Below are 25707 nucleotides of genomic sequence, written 5' to 3'. Positions count from 1 at the left end.
TGGTATATAGTGCTATAGTGCTCCAACAATAAATTCTATATATAGAATTTACTCATTCACTTACGTTTCATTACAATATGAAATGTATAATACATGTAATTGTACATGTAAATAAATAAAATTTTGAGATTTTTATTTTGATTAGGTTTATATTTCTGTTTCTATACTTTGATCATCTTTATTTTACAGGAGAAATCGGAGATTGGAAAAAGCATTTTACAGTTTCCATGAGTGAGCAATTTGATACAATATTCCAGGAGAAAATGAAGGACTTCAATGTTCAACTTCAGTATGAGTAGAAAAAGCGCAAAAAGATTTTTCATGCTAAATAACAGCATTGTCGAATGATAGAGTATTTTATACTTTTAAAAATTGTGCAGACTTATTCGTTTTTCTTTAATTCAGAGATTCCTTGTTCTACTACTTTTCTGTAGATTCAGAGTACAAGTTTACAAGAATATACTACCATCTATAAATAAGTATCCACAAACCAAGAGAAAAAAAAAGTTTTTATTGAGTCATTTTTCTATACGAGGTCCATATGTGAAGTAAATTTACGTAATTGTCATATATTTTAATATTACCTGAATAAAATATAATAAAATTTCAATGAAAACATAAGATTCGTTCAATTTTTTAACGATAAATTTACTTTTAAAAAATTCATTGCATACTATATATTTAATAACATGTCTGCCGATTTTTTTTTTCATTTTCTTCTCATCGATGATACTGTAAACGTATTACATTTTAGCGGCTTTGGCGGAACGCAACAACTGCTAAATCAAGTACAACGCTAAATGTTTCGCACCTATACACATAAATCAGAATATAAAGAAACGCGCTAAATCAAATCTACGCTAACTTATTTAAAATTCAATTTCCGCCAAATATCGTACACGCTAAATATAACACATTTACAGTATCTGATAACAGAATTGAGAAAAGTTTCATCTGGATGTTTTTAATTTCAATGCTGACTTGAGAGTAAAATAGCAAGACATGTTTTTGATCTATTACTTGATCTAGAACATAAATTAGGACACAAGTATTTTAAATAAGAATGCAGCTGTGTTTCCTAAAATGTATATTAAAACATAGTTTAAATTGTTACATAATTAATGCAGAATAAGAGAAATGACCTGTCAAAAGATGTGACTGATTTAGTAGATTTGACCAGTTTTTTCATTCATTTTTTTTATTTATAAATTGTTAAGGTAGAAAAAATAGAAAGCAAACTACAAGAATGATCAAATCTCTAGTTTTATTAAAGTATATAATTTATAATGACTTATTAAGTCATCTATACGAGGGCTGTTCAATAAATAATGTCCTGAACTGTATGACATACAATACAGATATCAAATGACATTAAGCTTGACTTTTTCGCATTATTGAATATTTAATAAATTTATAACAATTTATGTGACCACTTTTCATCACATAGTTTCATTGTGAGAATCTGGAAAACAAGGGCTATTCTACATGTATAATGTATCATGTATATACTTCTACAATTATAATGTACTTGACAAAAACAGCAAAGGTCTGAGAAGAGCAAAGAATTGCAAGAGCACAATGACAGATTGATATGCAATTTTCTTAAATATTAGTGGTCTTGATGTTAAAAATCGTATTCGGGGAGGCAGTTTAATTTCTGGAAGAGTCTAGAAAGCTAATTTTTTGCAAAAAATCGAAAGGTTAATGAGAGGAAGAAACCACAATCAGGAATTTCTTCATGACAGCGTCCAAACCCGCACACCATGAAGAGTAAAGGAGTTCTTGGGATAAACACAAAGTGAATTTTTTTCACATTGACAATATTCGCCAGATCTTTCGCCTTTTGACTTGTTTCTTTTTCCAAACTTGAAAAATCACCTTACAGAACGAATAAACTAGTCCAGGAAATCATAAGATCTGCCATTTTCCAGTATACTAAGGGTCATACTGAAAATGGAGTTCTAAAAACAATCAGAAGTTGGATAAAAAATTTTATCGAAATGTGTTTTAATTGAAAGAGAATATTTAGTTGAATTATTAAGACTAAATCATTGAAAAGCATCCTTTGCTTCTTTCTGAGCACCGAGGACATTATTTATTGAACAGCCCTCGTAGAGCAGACTTGGTTAGTCATATGATTGCATTAAAGAATAAAGTCTTTAAAAAGTTTTATCGGGCATATTGATAGTACAAATATCTTTAAATTGTACCTGTAAATTATTTTAATTGAAAGAATAAAATATAACTTTCAAGACGTACTTGAACTAGTTCGAAATACACAAATAACTTTTTGATATATGCACAAATAGTTGTTAATATGTAAATGGTCACAAAAGTGAATGCTTGTTCCAACGCAGTAGTTAATTTTCTATAAGGCCCCTGCCCCAAAAAAGTTTAAAAACGTCCTTCTTTTGTTAGCATGGAATGCAAACTATCTAGCCTGAAAATATGAACAATATACAGAGGGATTTAATCCCTCCAATGGTTCACTTCAATGAAGAACCAGAATCATATATATACATATAAATGTACGTACCTTCATTAATACAATGCAAGTTACAAAAATTCCGTTATTTTTTGTTACTTTTGTACTCTTAGAACTGATATACTATATTTACGCTTCATTTAGATACTAATTCGTGAGAACTTTTCATTGCTGACCTGTTGCAGATTAAAAACAAATTTCTTTTTACATAGGCAATTATAAATGATAGGAATACCGAGCTCTTCTTTTTCATTCATATCGAAAAGAGTCAAAACTCGATGAATACCCAATTTCGAAGAAGGGGAACATAATGTTCAAACTTTTTTGACCTTTAATACATTGAAAGATCTGACTACATCTATACTACAAAAAGGGCCGGAGATGCAACCGATCTTTTTCATGTTTCCATAAACATTATCTCACTTAATTAAAAAGGGGCATCATATCCCCCTATTCATGCCATCCTGGCATACAATTTATAAAGTTAATGAAGTATACACTCAGAAACACGTTGTAATTTAATTCTGTTAGATTCTAAAAAGTATAAATATTGTCATCTATCCTATTAATTAGTGTAGAATTATAAATTAATCATACGTTTGCATGACTTATGTAATTGAAATTAAAGTTACAATGTTTTTCTGATGAGTGGATACACTTCCTAAATAGAACATGTAAAGGAATGAGGTCAGAAAGTAGAACGATGTGTGCGCGTTTATTTAAATAGTCAACAATCAAAACGAAGACATGGAGCAAAATGGCGATGGTAAACCGAAAAAGCCTATTATTTTTGACGGAATGGCAATGCCGCCATTTCCTCCCCTCGTTAAAGATGCAAAGGAAAGGTTTGAAGAAATCAGAGACATGCCTTGTAGGGAAGACGACGTTTTACTGGTTATCTATCCGAAATCAGGTATTTATGTCTACTTAGCTGTGCTAGTCATTACATTTTGTTCACATTACTCGCATATTGTGTTATCCACAATTGTTGTTTCATGCATACAAAAGCATGAGTTAGGCAGAGTGCTTGTGACTATGCCAGAAATTTAATAGAATGGCTGATTATTATAAAATTCTTTTAAACTAAAGATGTGATCATATAAGTAAGAAACAAAAATAAAGATATATTAATGAGTTTATTATGTTTGTTTTTACAAATGATATTGCCATCCGGACAAGGTCGGTTATTAAAACTAAGAGAGTCCTGGAGTGAAAATAATTGACATAACGTTAACATAGATAATTAAGAAAATTCCCATTACATGTTGTAAAGCTCTGTTAAGAACTACATTACAGCAGATCGACTGGAGCTTGTTCAGTCGTTTCTTGTGTTAGTACTAAAGGATCGAATAAAATCTTAATCTTAATCTTAATTTTATCTTGAGAAAAAGATTTTGAAGTTTTCCCCTTGTATCCGTATATACAACTTTGATCGCTTGATGTAGCACCATATCATCACCGATGTCATAATTTAACAAACTTGAATCTATACTACCAGGAATGGTTCCATATAAATATGAATAAGCATGACGTTGCTGTTTTTCATTTTTAGCCAATGGATGAAGTTATCAGCTTTTTCGAGAAACAATTCCCTATTTTCTGTCGTCATGGCATTTTCATAGGAAGCTTTTTATATTTCCCTCTTCTTCCTCAGAACTACTAGACCAAATTTAACAGAACTTGGCATAGTGATTGGTCGACATGGTTGCTTCCATGGCCCCTGATCCCACCTCTTATGTTTTTTTGAGGTGCGTGTTTGTTCTGCATTGTTTAATTGGATTTGAAAACTGTTCGTTATCCCAATATTTTTTAGCTCAATTATTATTTCTCATTGTCATATTTCATAATAGTTTAATTTAGCAACAAAGTTTTTAATATTAAAATACCAAAGTCATCTCTTTTTTCTATTTCAGGAACGCATTGGGTTTGGGAAATTGTCTGCATGTTACTAAAAAAGAAAGCCGAATACATGAAAGAAACAAAGGAGTTTTTCTTTTTGGAAGCCATACCAGACATGAGCGTAGTTCATAATCTGGCCTCTCCAAGACCACTGAATACGCACGTACCCTACAGATGGTTACCAAAGCAGCATATAGAAAATGGAGGGAAGATTGTCCATGTTCTGAGAAATCCTAAAGATGTTGCCGTTTCGATGTTTCATCATTTGAACAATACTGGAGAATTTGGTGAACCTTTAGACTTCAAGACATTTTATGAGAAAATTTTCATGGGCCCAGGTAATGTTATAATTAAAATAAAAGAAATAATCAATCTTTTTCATTTAAAGAAAGCCAAATAAGCATCATACTGGTTGATATTGCCCCTTTGTACAAAGGTATAAGGTTTTAGTGAGACTTCCTCATAAATATGCATAAATTTATATTTTCCGGAAGAAAAAACAGTCTTAAACAGTTTGATAAACTCGCCGACATGTTTGGATGTGACCGGTCTGCAGAGGATTCTCACTTCTCCATGGCACCTGATCCCATCTCTGATGTTTCCGAAGTCTGTGATTTCTCCGCACCCATTTTATAATGTTTATTGGACTTTTGAGCTCGAATTATGTTCGTTATCTTGACATATTTCATTTCATGAAATGTACCATCCCTAGAATTATAGATATGCATTAGATTAAAAAGATAGAAATATGATTGTATATGCTTGCAATCTATCAACGGATATGGTTTCATCTCATCAAAAATAGATATGGAAATATATTTTTCTTTCAGTTCAGGCATTTGGAGGCTGGTTTTCATATGAGAAGGAATTTGAAGAAGCAGAAGCGAAGGACACACGTTCTGCTATTTTCACAATGCATTATGAAAGTTTGAAAAAGGTAAATTACAATGATTTTTGATCTACTTAAACTAGTGAACTTGGTTTCAAAATTTTATTTTAAACAGATCCAAATCGCAAATATTAAATCCGAAGAAACAAATTTTAAAATGATAAAAAAACCTGTTTATAATCTCTGGGATTTTAATGTCCCGTTCTTTATCCCCCTCACCTCTTCAGAGACTGGTTTAATTTGTTATTTTTGTGAAAGAATTTCAATTTGGTTATAGATCTGACATTTCTAAAATGATGCCAATGATATAATCAGTAACTTTATAAATTAACTGTTTTAATATGACTTTTTATATTAATCTGTTTTTAGAATCCAATACTGGAAACCAAAAAGTTAGCAAAATTTTTAAACGTTGATGTGAACGACGAACTTATAGCTGAAATAGTGGACAAATGTAGCTTTAAAAAGCTGAAAGAAGCTACTGACACAATGAAAGACATTATAAAGACACCGGCAAATCCAGAGAAAGTGAAAGGTGAAGGAAATGCCAAGGAGATTATGTCAAAGTTGTATCGCAAGGGTGAGTCATAAAATCAAATCACATATCAAAGAGTACACATAGTAAATGTAACTTAAAACTTGGAAGGCATTTCTTACTACAATAATTAATATATTGAGTACCGAGTAAAGGTCGAAATATGAAGTCTTTCACGGGTTTATGGTGACGTCTCTATATGAGTCAAATAATTCACTAATCAATCAAAATGTTTGTAAAATATTGAAGAGTAAGAATGTAGTTTTGCCAGAAGCCTGAAATGTATAATCAATGGTTTTTGTGCTGAGACAAAAGCTAAGCTGATCAAGTATTGAAAGAATGATATTTGAATATTATAATAAACAACAAACTTCTACTAAAAACCTGGAATACATTTTAGTAAATTCAAACTTTGACCCCGGGTTGGGTATTTATGATCATCTTTATACATATTGTGTCTTAGAGAAAAGGTCGAAAAAATAACTTGCAATGACATCTCTACTAGAGTTATAAAATTAATGTCATCTTGAAAGCAATATTCTTCATTTTATTAAAAAATACTTATAAATGAACTTTTGAGTTAAAATCCGAATGATTTTGAAAGAGACTGATTTTTCTAGTATAAATATTTAATTTATGATTTACACAATGTCGCCTACAACTCATGTTACTGTGTTTTCTGTTTCAGGGGAGATTGGGGATTGGAAGAACCATTTTACCGTGGCTCTAAATGAACATTTTGATGCAGTGTACAACGAAGAAATGAAAGATTTTAAAATTAAAGTGCAATATGAATAAAAGAATCTGTACATAAAGATAATTGTTGGCGGAAATTTTATTACTGTTTATGAACATTAACACGTAAATGACAATAAAATCTTTGAGCATAGAAAAAAATATCAACATTCTTGAACAATTCATCAAAGGTTAATTAGAAAAAGACATATATTTCATATATATGCGTATGACCTGCAAATTAAAGACGTTAACTGTTTTGTTCCATTCAAATGATAATAATTTTAAAGTGTGTTTAAGGGTTTTACTGCTTTTTATTTTAAGTTTTGCTGCATAAATTGACGCACTGTAAAATGTACTCGTGCAATTAAATTTTTTTTTCCAAACTTGCATTTTCTTTCTTTTTCTTTTTTACATTTGATTCCAATCAATAATTATTCAGAAATATGATTATTATGTTGTTTGTTGTCTGGATCAACTCATGTGTTTTCAAATGCTTTTGGGGTATATATCATTTATCTGAAAGAAATATGGAGTAGAACGGCTATATTTGGTATGAAACAAGTCATACATAGATGAAAAAATCATGAAAGCTTGAACCTCATAACAATGTGCATATTGTCTATGTTGGTAGGGACTGACCCAATCACAAGTCAGGATTTGTTTTGACGAGGAACTTAATTTTTTTTTTGCTTTTTTGTTTTAATTTAATTAAGCTATATCTGTGTAATTTTTTTTATTTTTAAGCTACTATATCTATTTTTCTATTATTAAAGGTATTAACTTTTTTTATTCTGACTCTATATGTTAAATGAAGTGTTTAAATTAAATTTACTTTCCTGATGATGTTTGTTTATTTCCTTTTATTTTATTTATTTACTATATGGTTATTACTGTTCTTCTTAATGCAATCATTGGCTTTTCAAGTTTATTTTTTTCTCTCTATCTAATTCTTAATTTTTTTTATGTGCCTAGTGTGTATGTATAAATGTACATGTGTTGTTGCATGTTAAAGCTGACATGAACTCTTAAAAAAGCCATCATTTTTCATCTTTGTACGACTTACTACAGTCCTGTACGCCTTTGTCCGCCATATTTCTTCGATTCAGCCATATTTAATTGAAAATTTTTGGTCACCTGTACCTGCTATATATAGCCTTGTACGATTGCTTCACTTGAGTGATTTTCTAGCCTGACTGTCGACATGTACACATCTCCGATAACAAAGTTTTTAGAAGTCCATAAACTGACCAAATACATGTTTGAAAAGTAAAAATTCAACAAAAAATAGAACTATACCGAGAATTAAATTATTTTTGAATGCATTTGCTGCAATATAGAAAATAATCTAACACGGAATACATACATGTACATCAAACACCCATGCAGGTCGAGAAAACGCGTCAAACGCAGTGATAAAAACATTTACCTGACTACTGCTATCGTTACAGAGATGTGCACATGTCGAAAGAATTATCCTATTTTACTTTTATTGAAAAATGCATCTCAGAAGTCATGTAATCCATTGCTAACTCAACAGTAAAAGATGCTTGGACACACGTGGCCCATGCCGATCATTTTATTTGGTCAGGGAAAATATCAAAGTTTGAAAGCTCAGTGGGGTTGATTGAAGAAAAAGTATTTTTTTCAAAAATAAACATTACTCTTGTCTGTACATATTGTGAATAAAATTTACGATTAAGTACATGGTTTAACTTCATCAAATTCATAAAAAAGCAGGCATTATTACATTTGTACGAATCATTCACCTTTTGAAGATATTTTCCCGTGATATGAAGGGGGGGGGCTGATAAAACATGCATAACACTCTCATAAAAATAATGTAAGAAAAACGTCTGAAACAGATTGGATTTCTTTATGATCAATTATTATCAAATAGATACTGTGTATTGGCTTTATCAGACCTAATATAATTTGATTTAAAGTTATTTATAATTTTATGCACCATGAAAGAAAAAGTGAGCACGCTCACATACCCCACGCTCCCTCAAAAGTCGGAGTGCTGAAATTCGTGGAAAAAATAAAGGAATCGGATTTTTTTGGTAATATGCACATCTACTCATTGTGTCCTAAATATCTGCAAAGTTTGACGAAATTGTGTGCAGCGGTTTATGAGGAGTTGCACTGAAAAACTGCTCACCTCTATATTCAAGATATGGCCAAAATATAAATGTAAAAGTGCGGAAATTCCCGAAAAATAAAGAATTCGGAATTTCCTGGTGATGTGCAAATCTACACACACATTGTCTCCTATAAATATCTGCAAATTTCGACAAAACTCTGTACAGTGGTTTATGAGAAGTTGCGCTGACCAAAAAAAAAAAGACTGACTGACGGGTCACAAACATTATACCTCACGCGTGGGGTATAATAAACGAGTTTGATTCTTTGGTACAACGATAATGAAAATAGAATTTAATGTGAATTAAATTTTTAGACATAAATAATTAATGATTATTAGAAAAAGCATATAGGAAGAGAGAGTAAACTCCTCGTGAGAATTCCATATTCTACCTAAACAAGCTTTTTAAAATTCTCTTGTCTGTTGTCCAAGTTCGACACATACGTTTGAGAAGATATTCGAGAGAGTTCCCAATGTTCCCATTCCTGTGATTTATATTTCACGTTTATTATATCCCCCGCCTGAAAAGTGGGAGGTAATCGTTATGTCCGTTCGTCTGTCTGTTACGCTTTGGGATACCCATCTCTTATCCGCAAATCCTCTTACACCACTTAGAGAAATTTAATGAAACTTTCAAAGAATCTTAAGTTTATTACATATTACCATTATGCACCTCCTATTTTACTTTTTGATCTGACACGTATGGGTTTAGCGAAAGATGGACTTTGCCATTATAACCATATGGGAGGCAGGGGGTATCATTTAGTGAGTTCATTGCTCATAATACATGTACGTCTAGTTTCTCTTTCAATTTGGGCGTTTGGGTAAATTTCCTGTCCAAAGTAAAATTATTTTTCAATTTATGAAGTTTCGACATCCCGCCTGAAAAAATTCCTTGATCTGTCCTGAGGCATAATAAATGGTACAGCGCAAAGTGCGTAGGATTTAATACCTATCATTGCCCCAACGGGTGGTTACAGAGAGAGAGAGAGAGAAAGAGAGAGAGAGAGTTCAATATACAAAAAAATAAATAATAATTATCCGTATTCAACCAGTGTCAAGTATCCCTACCCCAGCTTTTAAAATTATCTCCCAAATTCGCCTACAGAAATTATTTATATATATATATAAAAGATACCTAGACTATCAGGCAGGGATACTGAAATCTCGAAATACTTCCTGTAACAACATAATTATAAAACAGTTACATTCCTCAAAATGCACATACTTTGTGGTCGGAGTGACACATTTTAAAAAAATCTCAAAACTGAATTCGGCAGAAATGTCTGTCTTTCAAGAATATTTAATAACGGTCATGTCAATTATTTTTGTATGCCCCCCCCCCCCCCCCGTTACAAAAAATCAAATGCCTAAATGTCAATCTGAACAAGGGATGGCCTTTCTCCGTGTGTGTATGTGTTAGAAAATGTATAGATATTAAATGTATAGATGTACCCATAAAAATTTGCATTCTGGTTAATTGCTTATAAGATTTGAATTAAATTATAGCCGTACATCAAATTACTTTGTTTAGATTTGAGATTAGTACTAAAATAATCAGTTATAATTGACAAATGAATTTTGCGACGCAAACCAACTGCAGACTATATACATGACTTTGTATAGAACGTGTATTAGAACTACATGTAGATAAACAATTCACAATTATAGCTTATGAACATCAGTTATAATATCCAACCCCCCTTTCAGCCGCGCAAATACCAATACAAATAACTTCTCTTTCCACTTTTGATATTTTCCCAGACCAAAATCTGATCAGCACGGGCTAAGTGTATCGTCGTGCTAGTGTGTACGGAGTAATGACAATGTGTTTACTATTGAGCTTTTATGGAGTTTATTTCTTTTTTGTGATGCATATTTCAATAAATGGAATTCAGGGTGTATTTCACTTGACTTGTGCACATCTTCGAACCGATGCAGTAACCTTATTACCAGGTATGGGTACGTTTACAGCGTTCGAGGCGTTTTCTCGATATGCATCAATTGCATAGGACCTGCAAATCAAAGACGTTGGTTGTTTTGTTCCATTCAAATGATATAATTTCAAAATGTGTTTGCAAATTTTACAGCTTTTTATTTCAAGTTTATTCTGCATAAATTGGCGCACTGTAAAAATACGTACTCACCCAAACTTGCATTTTTTTTTCTTTTGATTCAAATCAATAATCATTCAAAAATATGATTATTATGTTGTTTATTTTGTTTTTGAAATGTCTTGATCACCTCAGGTGTTCTCATATGCTTTACCATCGGAGATGTGCACAAGTCGATACCCAATCCAAAAAATCATTCAAGTGTAACGAGCGCATTGGGGTATACATCGTTACAATGAGACAAGGTATCTGAAAGAAATATGGCGGAACACGGCTAGAGTTGGTATGAAACAAGTCGTACATAGATGAAAATGTTGCGTTTTTAAGAATTCATGTCAGCTTTAATTTATGTTGTAAATGTTTTCTATGTGTTGTTTTTAAACTAATATGATAATCGGTTTAAGAGCTCTACAGAGCTCATGTTTAATGTTATGCTATGTAAAAATGCCGACTTTAAATAAAATTTACTTACTTACGTACAGAATAAATTAGATGGCGAAAAATAGAAATTTCGTATATCTTAATACATGTCATTGGTATTCATCCAGTTTAATTTTAGATTCGTTCTTACGATATGTAAGCTCCGCCTCTCATGCATACATAATGATCAATCAAGGGCAGGTATGTGTAAATGATCTCTATCTGGAAAACCGTAAGGACAAAAAAATGAAATTAGTTAATGTATTACAGTCTAAAATTATTTTTGACATTCAAATTGGGCGTCTAATTGACAGACCATTGTAGTTACTCAGGTCTACCGAAAAAGAACCAAACCACAGCGTTAAGTGCAATAATTCTTTACGCTTCTTGTAGAAAAATATCCATCTCTGCCAATTATCGTAATTAAATACATTTACAAGTATTCCCGTCTATATTGGTTTATAGCACGGTAAAACATTTTATAATATGGTCATATATGAATAATGCAAGCGTTTACAGCATATTATATTTAAAGCATATGTTTGGATTGGGCGGGGCGAAAAAGGGAAATAATTAATTATGAAAATTGGGCCTTTAACGAATAATGATCGATATCAAATAATCTCCAGGCATTACAAGTACATGAACATGGTATAAATTATGGACCTCTGGGAATTCAAGAGTCGGGATAAAATCCCTAGGATGTATATGCTTCCTCTGTCGACCAGTCACACTTGCTGTGAGACCTATGTATTGAATAGTTAATTGATTTTTCTCCTCTAATATTGTAAAAAGGATTGGGGTTTAGCAGTGAATCTGAACTTTTTTTTAGTTGCTTTACGAAGGAGATGTCTTTAAATCCTCCATCGTCAACTTTTTTTTGTTTGTGATATTTCATTTCCACTGGTATCTGGTGTATATGTCTCCTAAATTATTCGATACTTAATAACACGCTCTGAGTATAAACATTTTTTAAACAGATGCATATTTCTGAAAAATAAGTTGATTTTACAGAGATTTTAACAACCCCGCTTAAAGTCAGCATTTCGTATTATTATTGAATTGTGTTAATTATTGTCTGACATATTTCTTTTCAATTAATTATGTATTTTTTAAATTAAAAAAACTGACTATACTCCGTCTACCTGATTAATATCTAACTGTAGGATCGACGAGGGATGATTACTCCTCCAAGGCACCTGATATCCCATCTCTGAAATTTCCATGGTTCTGGGATATATGCCCTGATATCACATTCGTGTTTTTGTTTTTTGTTTTTTTTTTTGTTTTTTTTTTTTTTTTTATAAAAAATCAATCACTCTCGTTATCATCGTCTATATCGTTACACAAAGAAATGTAAACAAAGAAAATGTCTGTCGATTTCTTGATGTATACTTTCTAAATCTGATATCGGAATTGATAACAATTTTAATTGGGTGTTTAAGGTCTGAACGTTGACTTGAGAGTAAAGTATTTAAACAAATACATGTACTAGATCTAGAACATAAAGTAGGACATGAAGTAGGACAAAATATATATTTAAGTCAGCATTTAAATTACAAATACATAGTGAAAATAATGGCCCTCATGAAATGATATAAAAAGTTTTACCATTTTCATATATCCATTAACATGATTAATTAGTTTAAAATTAAAGGTGAATCATACGTTTGTTTGTCTGATGAAATAAAAGAAGTGACAATGTTTTTCTGATTAGTAGAGACACTTCCTAAATAGAACGTGTCAAGGAATGCGGTCAAAAAGTAGAACGATGTGTGCGCGTTTATTTATATAGAGGCGAACATGGTCACTAATCATCAGTGAACTAAATACTGTACGAAGACATGGAGCAAAATGGCGATGGTAAACCGAAAAAGCCTATTATTTTTGACGGAATGGCATTGCCGCCATTTCCTCCCCTCGTAAAAGATGCAAAGGAAAGGTTTGAAGAAATCAGGGACCTGCCTTGTAGGGAAGACGATGTTTTACTGGTTATCTATCCGAAATCAGGTATTTATAGACATGTAGCTGTGCTAGTCATTAATTTTTGTTTACATTATATCGTGTTATCCACAATTGTTGGTATATGCAAACAACAGCATGAGCTAGGAAAAGTGCTTGTGACTTTGCTAAAGATTTAATAGAATGACTTCTTTTTAACTTAAGATATGGTATACGTACAAACAAAAATGACGATATATTAATATCTTTGTTAAGGTTATTTTAACAAATGATATTGGTAAGCAGACACGGTCAGTTCATGAAAACTATAAGTGCAGTCCTGGTGTGAAAATGATTGATGTAACGTTAACATAATCATGATAATTAAGATTCCCATTACAGGCATGATCTAAAGCGGTGTTAAGAATTTAGCATATCGATTAGATCTTGTTCAGTAGTTTCTTGTGTTTACACTTAAGGATCGAATAAATCTTTTATCTTGAGAAGAAGATTTTAAGTTTTCCCCATGTATCCCTTTATGAAACGGTGATCGCCTTATGTGGCCTCATATCACCGTTGTCATGATTTTTACAAACTACCTGGTATGGTTCCATATAGATATGGATAAGCATGACTTTGCTGTTTTTGTTGATTTTCAGCCAAATGCCGATATGATAATCTTTTCTGAGAAAATATTCCCTATTTTCTGATTTCTGTCGTCGATCATGGTATTGTCATCGCCGTAAACTTTTTAAAATTCCGTCTTCTTCCTCAGAACTACTAGACAAGTTTAACGGAACTTGACACAGAATATTCTTTGGTAAAGGGGAATAAATAAATGCTGACTGGCATTTTTATACTAACGGCAAGGTTATTTTCTCACTGGATAGGCTACGGATTTTTGCATTTGACCGATCATGAAAAGGAATACACGGTGTGATCGGTCGGCAGGGTTGCTTACTCCTTCATGGCCCCTGATCCTACCTCTGATGTTTTTGGATGTGCGTGTTTGCTCTGCTCCCACTCTGTATTGTTTAATTGGATTTGAATACTGTTCGTAATCACAATATATTTTTATCTCGATATTTGTCTGTTATCGACATATTTCATCCATACAGTATTACAGTTTAACAGATTTTTCAATATAAAAATACCAAAAAAGATCTTTTTTTCTATTTCAGGAACCCACTGGGTCTGGGAAATTGTCTGCATGTTACTAAAAAAGAAAGCCGAATACATGAAAGAAACAAAGGACTTTTTCTTTTTGGAAGCCATACCAGACATGAGCGTAGTTCATAATCTGGCCTCTCCAAGACCACTTAACACGCATGTACCCTACAGATGGTTACCAAAGCAGCATATAGAAAATGGAGGAAAGATTGTCCATGTTCTGAGGAATCCTAAAGATGTTGCCGTATCGATGTGTCATCATTTCAACAATACTAGAGAATTTGGTGAACCTTTAGACTTCAAGACATTTTATGAGAAATTTTTCATGGGCCCAGGTAATGTTAGAGTTAAAAGAAAAGAAATAACTTTTTCACTTTAAAAAAAAAATTAATAAGCATCATACTGGTTGATATTGGCCCTCTGAACAAAGGCTTAAGGTTTTAGTGAGACTTCCTCTATTTTTAATTACTGGGGAAAAACCTTCTTAAATAGCTTGACAAACACACTGACATGTTCAAATGCCAATCCGTCGACAAATATTTCTAAATTGGTCTCACTGACCTTGACAAACTAAAACAAACTGGTCGCTCCTAAAATTCAATTTACTTTTTGATCATAATTTGAACAAAAAAATGGAACAATTTCTTAAACAAAGTAAGTCATTGAAAAACAAGTCGACAAAGTAATAATACCGGTATCTGCATTCTCGTTTAAAGTCATCCTTTTGTAAGTTGAATGGTTGATACAACGGCCTTGTCAGCAAATACAATTAATCATTGAGTCAAATTCAATCTGACTTTTTCCATACTGATTGTAAGGTCATTTTTTACCCGCTGAGTTGTCCAGGGTTTTTTCCTTTATATCCCGATCATTACAAGGAGCACACGGCGGGTGTGACCGGTTCCCTTCTACAGGCTCATATTTTATCATGTTTAAGGTTTCATCAAAGGTCAACATATCCAAAAAAAAAAATTATTTTTACAATAGCTCCAAAACCATGTAGTTTATAAAATTGAAACTTTTTTTTATCATTGATTTACAGATAGATAGTACCACTTGATAACACATACTGCGTAAAAATTTTTATAGAGAGAAATTCTTTTAGATATGCCCATATTTTTTGTAAAAAAAAATACATTTGATTAATTCCGTATGTTTAGTGAAATCCTTGCAGAAAAAGTATATACTTACCAATGAAGGGCAAGTTGGACTTCGATAGCCTCTAGAAAGTTGTGTTCCCTTTTTTGTCCAAATGTTAAGACTTGAAACCAAACGTACATTGCAAATTGCGGATTTTATAGGGTCATGTGTTTATACATGTCATGCTTTTAATAAGAGTTTTTCAAAGACTATTCACATTCAACTTGTCCTTCATTGATAAACATATTTTTCTGCAATAAAGGTTTTTACTAAAAGTACAAAATTATGCAGGTGCAATATTTTTTTTTTAAATATGCATTTTTATACAAGCATATTTTTTCTTGATAAATATGTGTTTTAAGTATTTGTTTTCAATTGATACTTTCTAACTGGTAAATAATGATATATTTATAAACTTTAAAAGTTTAAACTTTGAACCTCAAATTGTTTTAGAGCTGTTATTGTAAAAATAATTCTTTGGACATGTTTGATGAAACCTTGACTTTTCAACTCGAGTACTGTTAATTTTCTCCATATATTTTATTTTATTAAGTGTACGATTCTTAGAATTAGTTTTGCATTAAATTGAAAAAGATGAGAAATGCTTGTATGTGCTTGTATTTAATCAACGGATGTGGTTTCAATTGATCAATAATGAAAAAGAAACGTATATTTTTCTTTCAGTTCAGTTATTTGGAGGCTGGTTTTCATATGAGAAGGAATTTGAAGAAGCGGAAGCAAAGGACACAGGTTCCGCTATTTTCACATTGCATTATGAAAGTTTGAAAAAGGTAATATAACAATGATATTTTTGTTTTACTTTAAGTAGTAAAATTCGTTTTGAGAAAATTAATTAAAGAAAAAGAAAAATTAAAAAGAAAAAATCAAATCGCAAATATTAAATCCGAAGAAATACATGTGTACATTTTGAATGATAAAAAAGCTGTTTTCAGGGATTTTAAGGTTCATAAATCCCCAGCTCAATCATATAAAATATTTCGGTAACTCTTACGATTTTCCAAAAGAAACGGATTTGTTAAATAAGATAAAAACAATTAAAGCATACCTTGCGGGGCACAATTGGACAAAAAGACACTTCAACTCGATAAGTTTTAAAAGGACAAATAGACTTTTATTTCATTAAGAGTTATCTTTCTTATCAGAGTATCGATGAACCTTAATGGACAGTTCTTTAACCCCCCCCTTCCCCTCACTCCATGAGACTGGTTTCATTTGTTATTTTGGGGATGGATGAAAGATAGAATACTAGTATCAATATGGTAATAGGTCTGTGATTCCTAAATAATCCGAATCATATAACCAGGCACTTTATATTAACTGATTTAATGTGACTTTTATATTAATTTCTTTTTAGAATCCAATACAGGAAACCAAAAAGCTAGCCAAATTTTTAAACGTTGATGTAAACGACGAACTTATAGCTGAAATAGTGGACAAATGTAGCTTTAAAAAGCTGAAAGAAGCTAATGACACAATGAAAGACATTATAAAGATAATTCCAGAGGAAATGAAACATGAAGGAAAAGATAAGGAGATTATGTCAAAGTTGTATCGCAAGGGTGAGTCATAAAATTAAATCACATAGCGAAAGACAAACAAAGTAAATGAAACATAGAAAAACGCATTTCTTACTACATTTACTATAATCAGAAGCATGTATCTGTATTTAGTACTGAGTAAAGGTTGAAATATGAAGCTTTTCACGGGTATAGAGTGACGTCTCTATATGAGTTAATAGAATCACCAATCAATCAAAATGTTTGCAAAAAAATGAAGAAGAATGTTGTTTTGCCAGAAGCCTACAATGTATAGTTATTGGATCAAAGGTTTTGTCCTGAGACCAAAGCTAAGTTGATCAAGTATTGAAATGCCGATTTTCAAATATTATAATAAGCAACAAACTTCTACTTAAAACTAAAAATAAATTATTAGTAGAATCAAAATTTTACCCTGGGTTGGGTCATTATGATCTACTTACATATAGTATTAGAGAAAAGGTAGGAAAAAAACTTCCCATGGCATCTCTACTAGAGTTAAAAAATCAATGTCATCTTGAAAGCAATATTCTTCTTTTCATCAAAAAAAAAAAAAAACCAACTCGCAAATGAACTTTTGAATTAAAATTAGAATGGTTTTGAAAGAGACTATTTTTCTGGTATAAAAATGAATTTGCGATTTAAGCAATGTCACCTTCAACTTATATAAATGTGTTTTCTGTTTCAGGAGAGATTGGGGATTGGAAGAACCATTTTACTGTGGCTCTAAATGAACACTTTGATGCAATGTTCAATGAAGAAATGAAAGATTCTAAAATTCAAGTGCAATATGAATGAAATGATATGTAAACAAAGATAATTTTATTACTCTTTATGAACATCAAAACGCAAACTACAAAAAATCTTTGAGCCTAGAAAAAATATCATCATTCTTGAACAATTTATCAAAGGTTAAATAGAAAAAGACATATATTTCATTCTGAACTTGAAAAAATTGTTTAAATGATGCTGGTTTCCTAATACCCGGTTTAAATGACCATTGTACATTTAGAATTGCGCAATGCATGTAGAAATCATCATCATCATCATAATAATGCATAGGTAACAGAGGTGTCGATCCAGCATTTAAAAGAACAGAGGAAGGTGGGAGGAGGTAATTGTACGCCACAAGTTCCAGTGTGCCAAAACGGGGATCTAATCCATATTTTAACCTTAATTTTTAAGGGAAACCACAGTTGCTACATGCGGAAAGCATATTAAGTGAAAATCAAAATTTGCTGTGAATACTTGAGGGTAAATGCACAAAAACTAAGTGAATTACATGAAATCGTTGCCTACATGTACTTTTATATGATAGAAAAATAAATGATGTTCCTTTTTGTTATGTCCCACTGCCTTTTATTTCAAGTTCAACTGGTTGTATAGCATCGACGTAAGAATGGAAATAACTGACAATACGTCGTCGAGAAATCTAAATGTCGAATTGAAGAACACAGCGTTTTCTTCTTTTAACATGTAAGATTTTGGAAAAATTCTGCTTTGTATGAAAACAAAAATAGGTCCGCTAATAACGGGCGCCATTGGTACTCATTGGAATTCTAATAGATTGTTATATGACCTAGTCTCCAAAACACACATAGATATTGTCAATCAGAAACTCCAAAATTTTTTGGTATCAACTTCAGAGAACATGTGTATACAAATTGAATTTTTGTTTGCAAAATGATTTTGCAAAAGACCAATGACAAGGTTAGTACATGTAAATTTGCGAGTTCCATTTTAATTGAAAATGCAGAAATATTTTAACTCTATAAATCTATGATGAGGGCATAAACCCGGACTTTTGAAAATCACAGATATGGGAGCAAGGATTATTGTCTTGATACACACTGCCAAAACAAATGTCTTACGTGATCCCCTTTCCGTACGCCTTTGCGTAACAACTACCCCATTCATACGATATGATTTGCATACCTCAGTATATTTTACACATAAGTAAATTTACTCCCATGTGCAATTTTGGTCGTATGAACTGATTTACTCATATGCAAATTCTGTGTAGTTGATTACATTTACACCTAGTCAGGACTAGGTGCAAATTAACTTTTGCAAACACTTTATAGCAAATTATAAGTTCATATGTGTAAATTTTGTCGTATGAACACGCAGCAAATTTACCAGACCTGAGAAAAGGTTTGAAGAAATAAGAAATTTGGAATGTAGAAAGAACGACATCATACTGGCTACCTATCCAAAGTCTGGTAAAGACTGTGCACTTGGTTTAAGATCTGTCATATTCAGAATAAACATGGGTACTGAAACTGCACAAGCGTACGTTTTTTGCTTTGTATAAAATATGAACACGCTTAAATAAACCAATTTTGTGTATTAGAATTACTAGATCACAGAATACACTACCTTGATTTAGAAAGTATTTAGTTATTTTGAATGAAATATTTGAAAAAGCCTTCTTAAAGTCAATTGCAATATATTTCTAATATGTATAATAATGTTCAAATGGAATTGAAAGTTCACCGTATTGTTTAATTCGTACATTGGGAATTTATGCAAAGCTTAAACTTGTTATCAGAATTTTCAACGTTTTTCATGAAAGTACATTTATTAACAATTGCTGCACTGGTATACTACTTTTTATTATAATTGAAAGCAACAAAAGTATTCTATTTAGACATGCTGGCAAAAATAGGCATGCCGAGATAATATAACACTATGGAAGATCTACAACCTTCCAAACTCATTTAAGATAATTAATATAATTTAAGGAAGTTGTTGGTTTTGTTCAAGTCCATAAAATATGAAAATGATAATTATATTGTAACAAAATAAGGCAAGCATTTTGTTTTATTTTGTTTGTCTAAATCGAATATTTTCAACTATTTACTTTTCCTTTTCCGATTCTCTCTTCCTGCAAAATTTGTAAAAGTAAAGAAATAACTCAGAAAAAATATCCGAGGGCCGGTCTTTGATAATTATGATTTTTTGAAAACAACAAATTAAAACTTAATTAACAACAAGCAAGAATAATTGTTCATATGCAAAACATTGCCTTCAACAGGAACGCATTGGGTTTGGGAAATCGTATGCATGATCCTCAAAAAGAAAGCAGAATACATGAAGGAAACCAAAGAATTTCTATTTTTGGAGGCTTTGCCAGATATGAGTGTAGTTCATAATCTTGCCTCTCCAAGACCACTGAACACGCATGTACCCTATAGGTGGTTTCCAAAGCAACATATAGAAAATGGCGGAAAAATTGTCCATGTTCTGAGAAATCCTAAAGATGTTGCCGTGTCGATGTTTAGATCGCGGGTTTACTGTCTGTCTGAAAACATAGGATAAAAATTTGTCAGCTAACTCCACTCGTTTTAAATTTTTCTTTTTGAATTTTTTTTTGAAATTCGTCTGCGTGGTTAGATTGTAATCGTTATTCAAATGCGCTAATGTTGATGAGAACAGATGACGCTTTTTCGATGAAATATGAAGTAAAATGTCCCTTTTTGCCGGAATACGCAATTCAAAACCATAATCATAACATTAAAACGAAGCAGACGAATTTTATATTACTCGATACAATGAATGTGAAGTAAATTTAGAATCGATTTATTAAAAAAAATTGATATGTGTTCTCGCTCAATTTCTTGCAAAAAATTTAAAAGTTTTACAATTTTTCATCAAAAGTAATATATTAAATATATTTTCATCACGACGTTATATTACGTTGGTGCGACGTCATTATTTTCGTATGCCTGCATGACTCGGAAAAAAAATTGAATTAAACAACAATACACTCAAAATAAAACATGCAATTTTCCGATATCATTGCCATAGTTAACCAACAGCGTGGCATTATATTCATTATGTCACGTATGGCTAGGGGAGCAGAAAAATTTTAACAATTGTACATGGATGTAAGAAAAAAAAAACATCTTACCGGAATTGCGAACATTTTCAAACATATACAGTGAAACCTGTCTAATCCGACATGCACTGGGAGACGAATTTTGTGTCGGAATAGACAGGGTGTCGGATTGCACAGTGTTTAAAACATTTAAAATGGTAAAATGGGAGAGAAATTTCAAGTCGGAATTCACAGTGTGTCGGATTATTCAGATGTCGGATTAGACAGTTTTCACTGTATATTTATATATTTTTGCATCATTTTTATGTATTAATAAAATGTACCCGAAATATTGCAGTTGAATTAAATATTTATGAACTACATTAATGTATACATTTATACTTCATAGAATGAATTAATTTTGTCTATCCCTGAATTAAAAGACTTCAGTTTTCCCTTCAGAACATCGTAAAGGCAATTTCTTATCATTACTTTGCAGATATATAGAATACTATAAGAAAACAGGTATTAATACAAGGGGCCGTTCAAAAATTACACGGACTTGTTGCACAGACAAAATATTTGACGACATAATCGGGCAAAATGTCACACATAATATAAAAGAATCTTTACTTATATGGTCTTCAAAATTTCATATCAAAATGTTGTAAATTGGTATCAATTTTGAGTGATTTATCAGGACATATCATTGAGTCACGGAGCAGCAAAATCTTCGACGTCACAAGCATTATAAAAAAATATGTTGAGCTTTCATTTTCTCAACATTTTCCAAGAGTACCTGTACAGTGTGAGCTACCTTATCTACTCAACATCCAAACACCATTTCTTGTCGAGCTTAAAATCTATTAAACAAGTAAAGAATGTTCTATTTTAAAAAAAAAAAACAAAAAAACAAAAAAAAAATTGCAGGTATTTATGAGATATAGTGTGATACTGGTGACTCTCAATTACGTTCTTTACAGTCCGGATAAAGTTTTCGTCGATAATCTTCTTCCCGTCCTCCCGTGTAGCCTTTTTACAGAGGTCTTACGGTCTAAAATTTCAATTTGCTATTTGTGGACGAATGGCACGAATACCCTCGTTTACTACATGTTTTATTATGCATATTTTGGATCTATGTTGGCGATATCTCGAGCATTACACATAATTTAACAAAAGTGTGGTGCGCCGTCAATTCAGGAGAGTTCATTTTCACAGTCTTTTTCACGGGAATCGCATCAGAAAAAAATCGCTATATTTCTGTTAGTACTTCAAATATCATGTCAGAAATCTAATTACATAATAATAAAACAATTTAAAGATACATTTGAGAAAATTGTCGAAAAATATCCCGAATTATAGAAAATTAATGAGTTAAATTTTGGATTCCGCATGCTTTTGCTTCAATTTTTTGTCATGCTCCGTACCTCTCCATCAGCAATATCAACATACCGATAATTTTCGTAAAATTTTTAAGATACAGAAAATTGCCCAAAATTTACTGGAATCTTGAAGATACATATTTCTGTGAAATTTCATAACTATCTGACGTCTGTAAGAGTAAATAATAGCACAGTCTGCGTTATTTTTGAACGGCCCTCATACTATAGAAAACATTACTACTATATGCTCGTGACCCCTCAATTGAAATGCCTTATCCCCCCCCCCTCCATTTTTATGCTTGTCAAGGAATTTTTGGTTATTAATAGTACCCCCAACTGAAAAAAACGAGTAGCTGTGCCCCTAACTGAAATTGCGTCTTACGGGCCTGCAACTCTTGCCTTGACACTCCACTCCCAAACAAAACATCTTTATTTTGACATCATTTCAACATAATTTATGTTCAATATCCTTATAGATACATCACATATTTAACATTAGAATTACATTTGTAGATATTATATATAAAGATTTTGATGTGAGAGCTGTTTAAAACTTATCCAAAGTTCGTTCTTAGGATAATTTTCAGGGGAAAAATCTTTTTTCTCATTCTGTGGGAGCAATTTATTCCTCAAATGTTACATTTTTTTTTATAAATATAAATTTGATGATTTATTTATGCCCTTAAAGACACTTCTTTTATTATCTAACAATGTTTTCTATGTATGACCGTTTAATGTTGGAGGAACGTATTTAATACGAATGTATTTTTTAAAGCATATAAACACCTGCAGCTTTAACCTCATTATTATTTAGTATCTTTTCCCCATAAATATATTTCACATGCATGTCAATACGTTGTATAGGTGGCTATGCGTTCATTAAATATATGAAGAATAACATTATAAATGAGTTTATATACTTACATATAAAATATACTTTGTACACCATTTTTTAAAAGAAAAAGAAAGTAACACAAAGTAACTTTCTTTTGAAGCTCTGCGTATAGGAGGCTGGTTTTCGTACGAAAAGCAATTTGAAAAAGCAGAAGCAACGGACATACAAGGTGCAATTTTTTTAGTACACTATGAAAGTTTGACAAAAGGTATGTAAGATTTCCTCATAGTTGCAACGTGTCGGATACTAGAATCTCACTCATTACAAGATCTGTTTTATCTTGTTCTATTATAAGTGAATACAAATATCACTTAGGTACAAAGCCCAAAATATCCACACAAAAAAAAAAACTAAAACCATGTTCTGTTGTCATCTCAAAAAGGTCATTGTTAACTAATTTGCAAGATGCATGAGATAGTGTACGTAACTTTTTGAGTCAAATGCTGACTAACGTTTTTCATACTAAATGTTAGTCCATTATTTATAATTGACGACGGATGTTTCTGTTATGTCCCGATCATGACGGCGGGTGTAACTGGTAAGCAGAGGATGCCCACTCCTCCATGGCACCTGATCCCACCTCTGTTTTGGAGGTCTGTGTTTGCTCTGCTCTTATTTTGAATTGTTTATTGGACTTTTGATCTTGAATACTGTTTGTTATCTCTATGTGTTTCATAAGAAAGATGCAATTTAAAGGTTCTTTACAAACGAAGTCGTATTGTGTTACTGCGTAAAACGTTTCAACCAATAAAGCTTAAGGCATCCAGTCAAATTAAGACATATTTTGTATAATTATGGCTGTAAACGGATGCTTTTCACAACCATAACCAATATATCAGGGTCTGAGAGGGCTTCATACAAATCCACAATCATTTATACAGAAAGAAATCCATATACATAAAATTTTATTCTTTAGTTTTACTTTGTTTTTACACAATGTCATCTAGCTCCAATCAATTACACATGTAAATTAACTTGCAGAAATTTTCAATTTACTTATCAAAGACTATTTTTCATTTTCTTTTACAGAATCCAACGGATGAAACACAAAGGCTAGCCAAATTTTTAAATGTAGATTTGAATGACGAAAATTATAGATGAAATAGTAGATAAATGTAGTTTCAAAAAAGTTAAAAGAGGCTACTGAAGCAATGAAGGACCTTCCAAAAAATGCACATTGCAATGACCCAGACAAGGTTAAACAAAGAATGTCGAAAATGTACAGAAAAGGTAAATAAAACTCCGTGAAGATGTTGCGATCAGATCAAAATGAGATTTCATTTTAAAGTAAATGTAAAATTGATAAAAATGCACATGTTAATCTATTTACTTGAAAGATAGAAACCAAACATAAAGTAGTTTTAGAATCTCAGAAAAGGAAATTTCAAAGCAGATCATATCAAAAATATTTTAAGGGATGATCAAATATATCCCGAATTTACAATTTTCTCCATAAATGACTTTTCATTTTATTAATGTGTGGGGTTTTTTAAATTACTAAAACATATAGTTATATGAAATGATATCTTTTCCTTTCCAGGATGCGGGATTCGTTGAAAGCCATTTTACAGTTACTGTAGCTCTTAATGAACACTTCGATGCATTATTCAAAAGAAAAGAAAAGAATCTAAAATTCAATTGCAATTTGAAAAAAAAATCATTATACAGACACATGATATGCATTTCTTGACGTATATGTAAAGTCAAGACAATGCAAATGTGAGTGTAAAATAACTCGTAAAACCTTGTGAAATGTTGAATGATATTCATGTTTATTAAGTCAATTAAGTGCAAATTCTAGAGACTAAAATAAAATTATGGGGCTTTTTTTTATTATTAGACTCGTAATTTGTGAAGAATGTTTGATGCAAATGTTACAGGGTTTCATCTGAGTCATTTATATTCGCACATCCTATGGTTGTTATGATGACGTTGTTTGCCGATAGAATATGTGAACTGTTTTTTGACTTACATGTTTCAGACCAAATGTTAAGAACTGTAATTGATTCTTTAAAATTTTAACTACGGATTTCAGCGCGGATCTAGCATTTTTAGGGGGGGGATGAGAGTTGTTATACATGTAACATTCGTTCAACAATTACTTAATAGAAATGCTTAAGAGAAGGTTTATTATTTAAGGAGGGGAAGGGGCAAGGAAAAGAACTCGATTGCCTGAAATTGACAAAAGGAGAAAATAATTTTCCGAACCCGAATCCTAAATTCTTTGGAAGTGGATCAATTTTTTCACAACCTATATTTTTCTTTATATATTACTACATTTAGCCTTTCATTTATCAAAATCTATATTAAATTACCAAATATTTTGGACTCTTCTCTCATTTTTTTTTCTTGAATCAAAAGGGGGAGGGGTTAAAAACCCCGTAACCCCTCCTTATCCCCCCGCTGTGATTATTACCGTTACGAGGGCTCATGCTAGGTTTGTCCAGTCAAAAGGGGATAGTTAATTATTTCACCTTGACACCTGATCGTAATTCTGGTGTTTCCAAAATAATATATTTAAACACAATATCTGGTGATAAACAATAAAGCACTGATATCATACCTTAATATGATAATACAGGA

At 31.7% G+C, this 25707-nt stretch overlaps 2 protein-coding genes and 1 pseudogene across 2 annotated transcripts; all 3 read left to right on the top strand.

The window, feature by feature from the left end:
* The first annotated feature begins 3206 nt into the window (after positions 1 to 3206).
* On the top strand, positions 3207 to 6921 carry LOC134268013 (sulfotransferase 1E1-like). The gene is made up of 5 exons (XM_062750218.1): positions 3207 to 3398; positions 4399 to 4722; positions 5215 to 5321; positions 5643 to 5853; positions 6497 to 6921. Exons 1-5 carry the CDS (start codon positions 3233 to 3235, stop codon positions 6604 to 6606), a joined length of 918 nt encoding a protein of 305 aa, XP_062606202.1. The 5' UTR covers positions 3207 to 3232; the 3' UTR covers positions 6607 to 6921.
* Positions 6922 to 12983: 6062 nt separating this feature from the next.
* LOC134268014 (sulfotransferase 1E1-like) lies at positions 12984 to 18367 on the top strand. Its single transcript, XM_062750219.1, has 5 exons — positions 12984 to 13230; positions 14343 to 14666; positions 16156 to 16262; positions 16847 to 17051; positions 17716 to 18367. Exons 1-5 carry the CDS (start codon positions 13065 to 13067, stop codon positions 17823 to 17825), a joined length of 912 nt encoding a protein of 303 aa, XP_062606203.1. The 5' UTR covers positions 12984 to 13064; the 3' UTR covers positions 17826 to 18367.
* Positions 18368 to 18729: 362 nt separating this feature from the next.
* LOC134268011 (sulfotransferase 1B1-like) lies at positions 18730 to 24764 on the top strand (annotated as a pseudogene).
* Positions 24765 to 25707: the final 943 nt, after the last annotated feature.

Source organism: Saccostrea cucullata, unplaced genomic scaffold (genome assembly GCF_032062105.1).
Source record: "Saccostrea cucullata isolate Sc308-1 unplaced genomic scaffold, CSIRO_AGI_Scuc_v1 ctg12078, whole genome shotgun sequence".
Lineage (NCBI taxonomy): Eukaryota > Metazoa > Mollusca > Bivalvia > Ostreida > Ostreidae > Saccostrea > Saccostrea cuccullata.
Note: the sequence above shows the minus strand (reverse complement) of the source record. Positions and strands in the feature narration are given on the sequence as shown.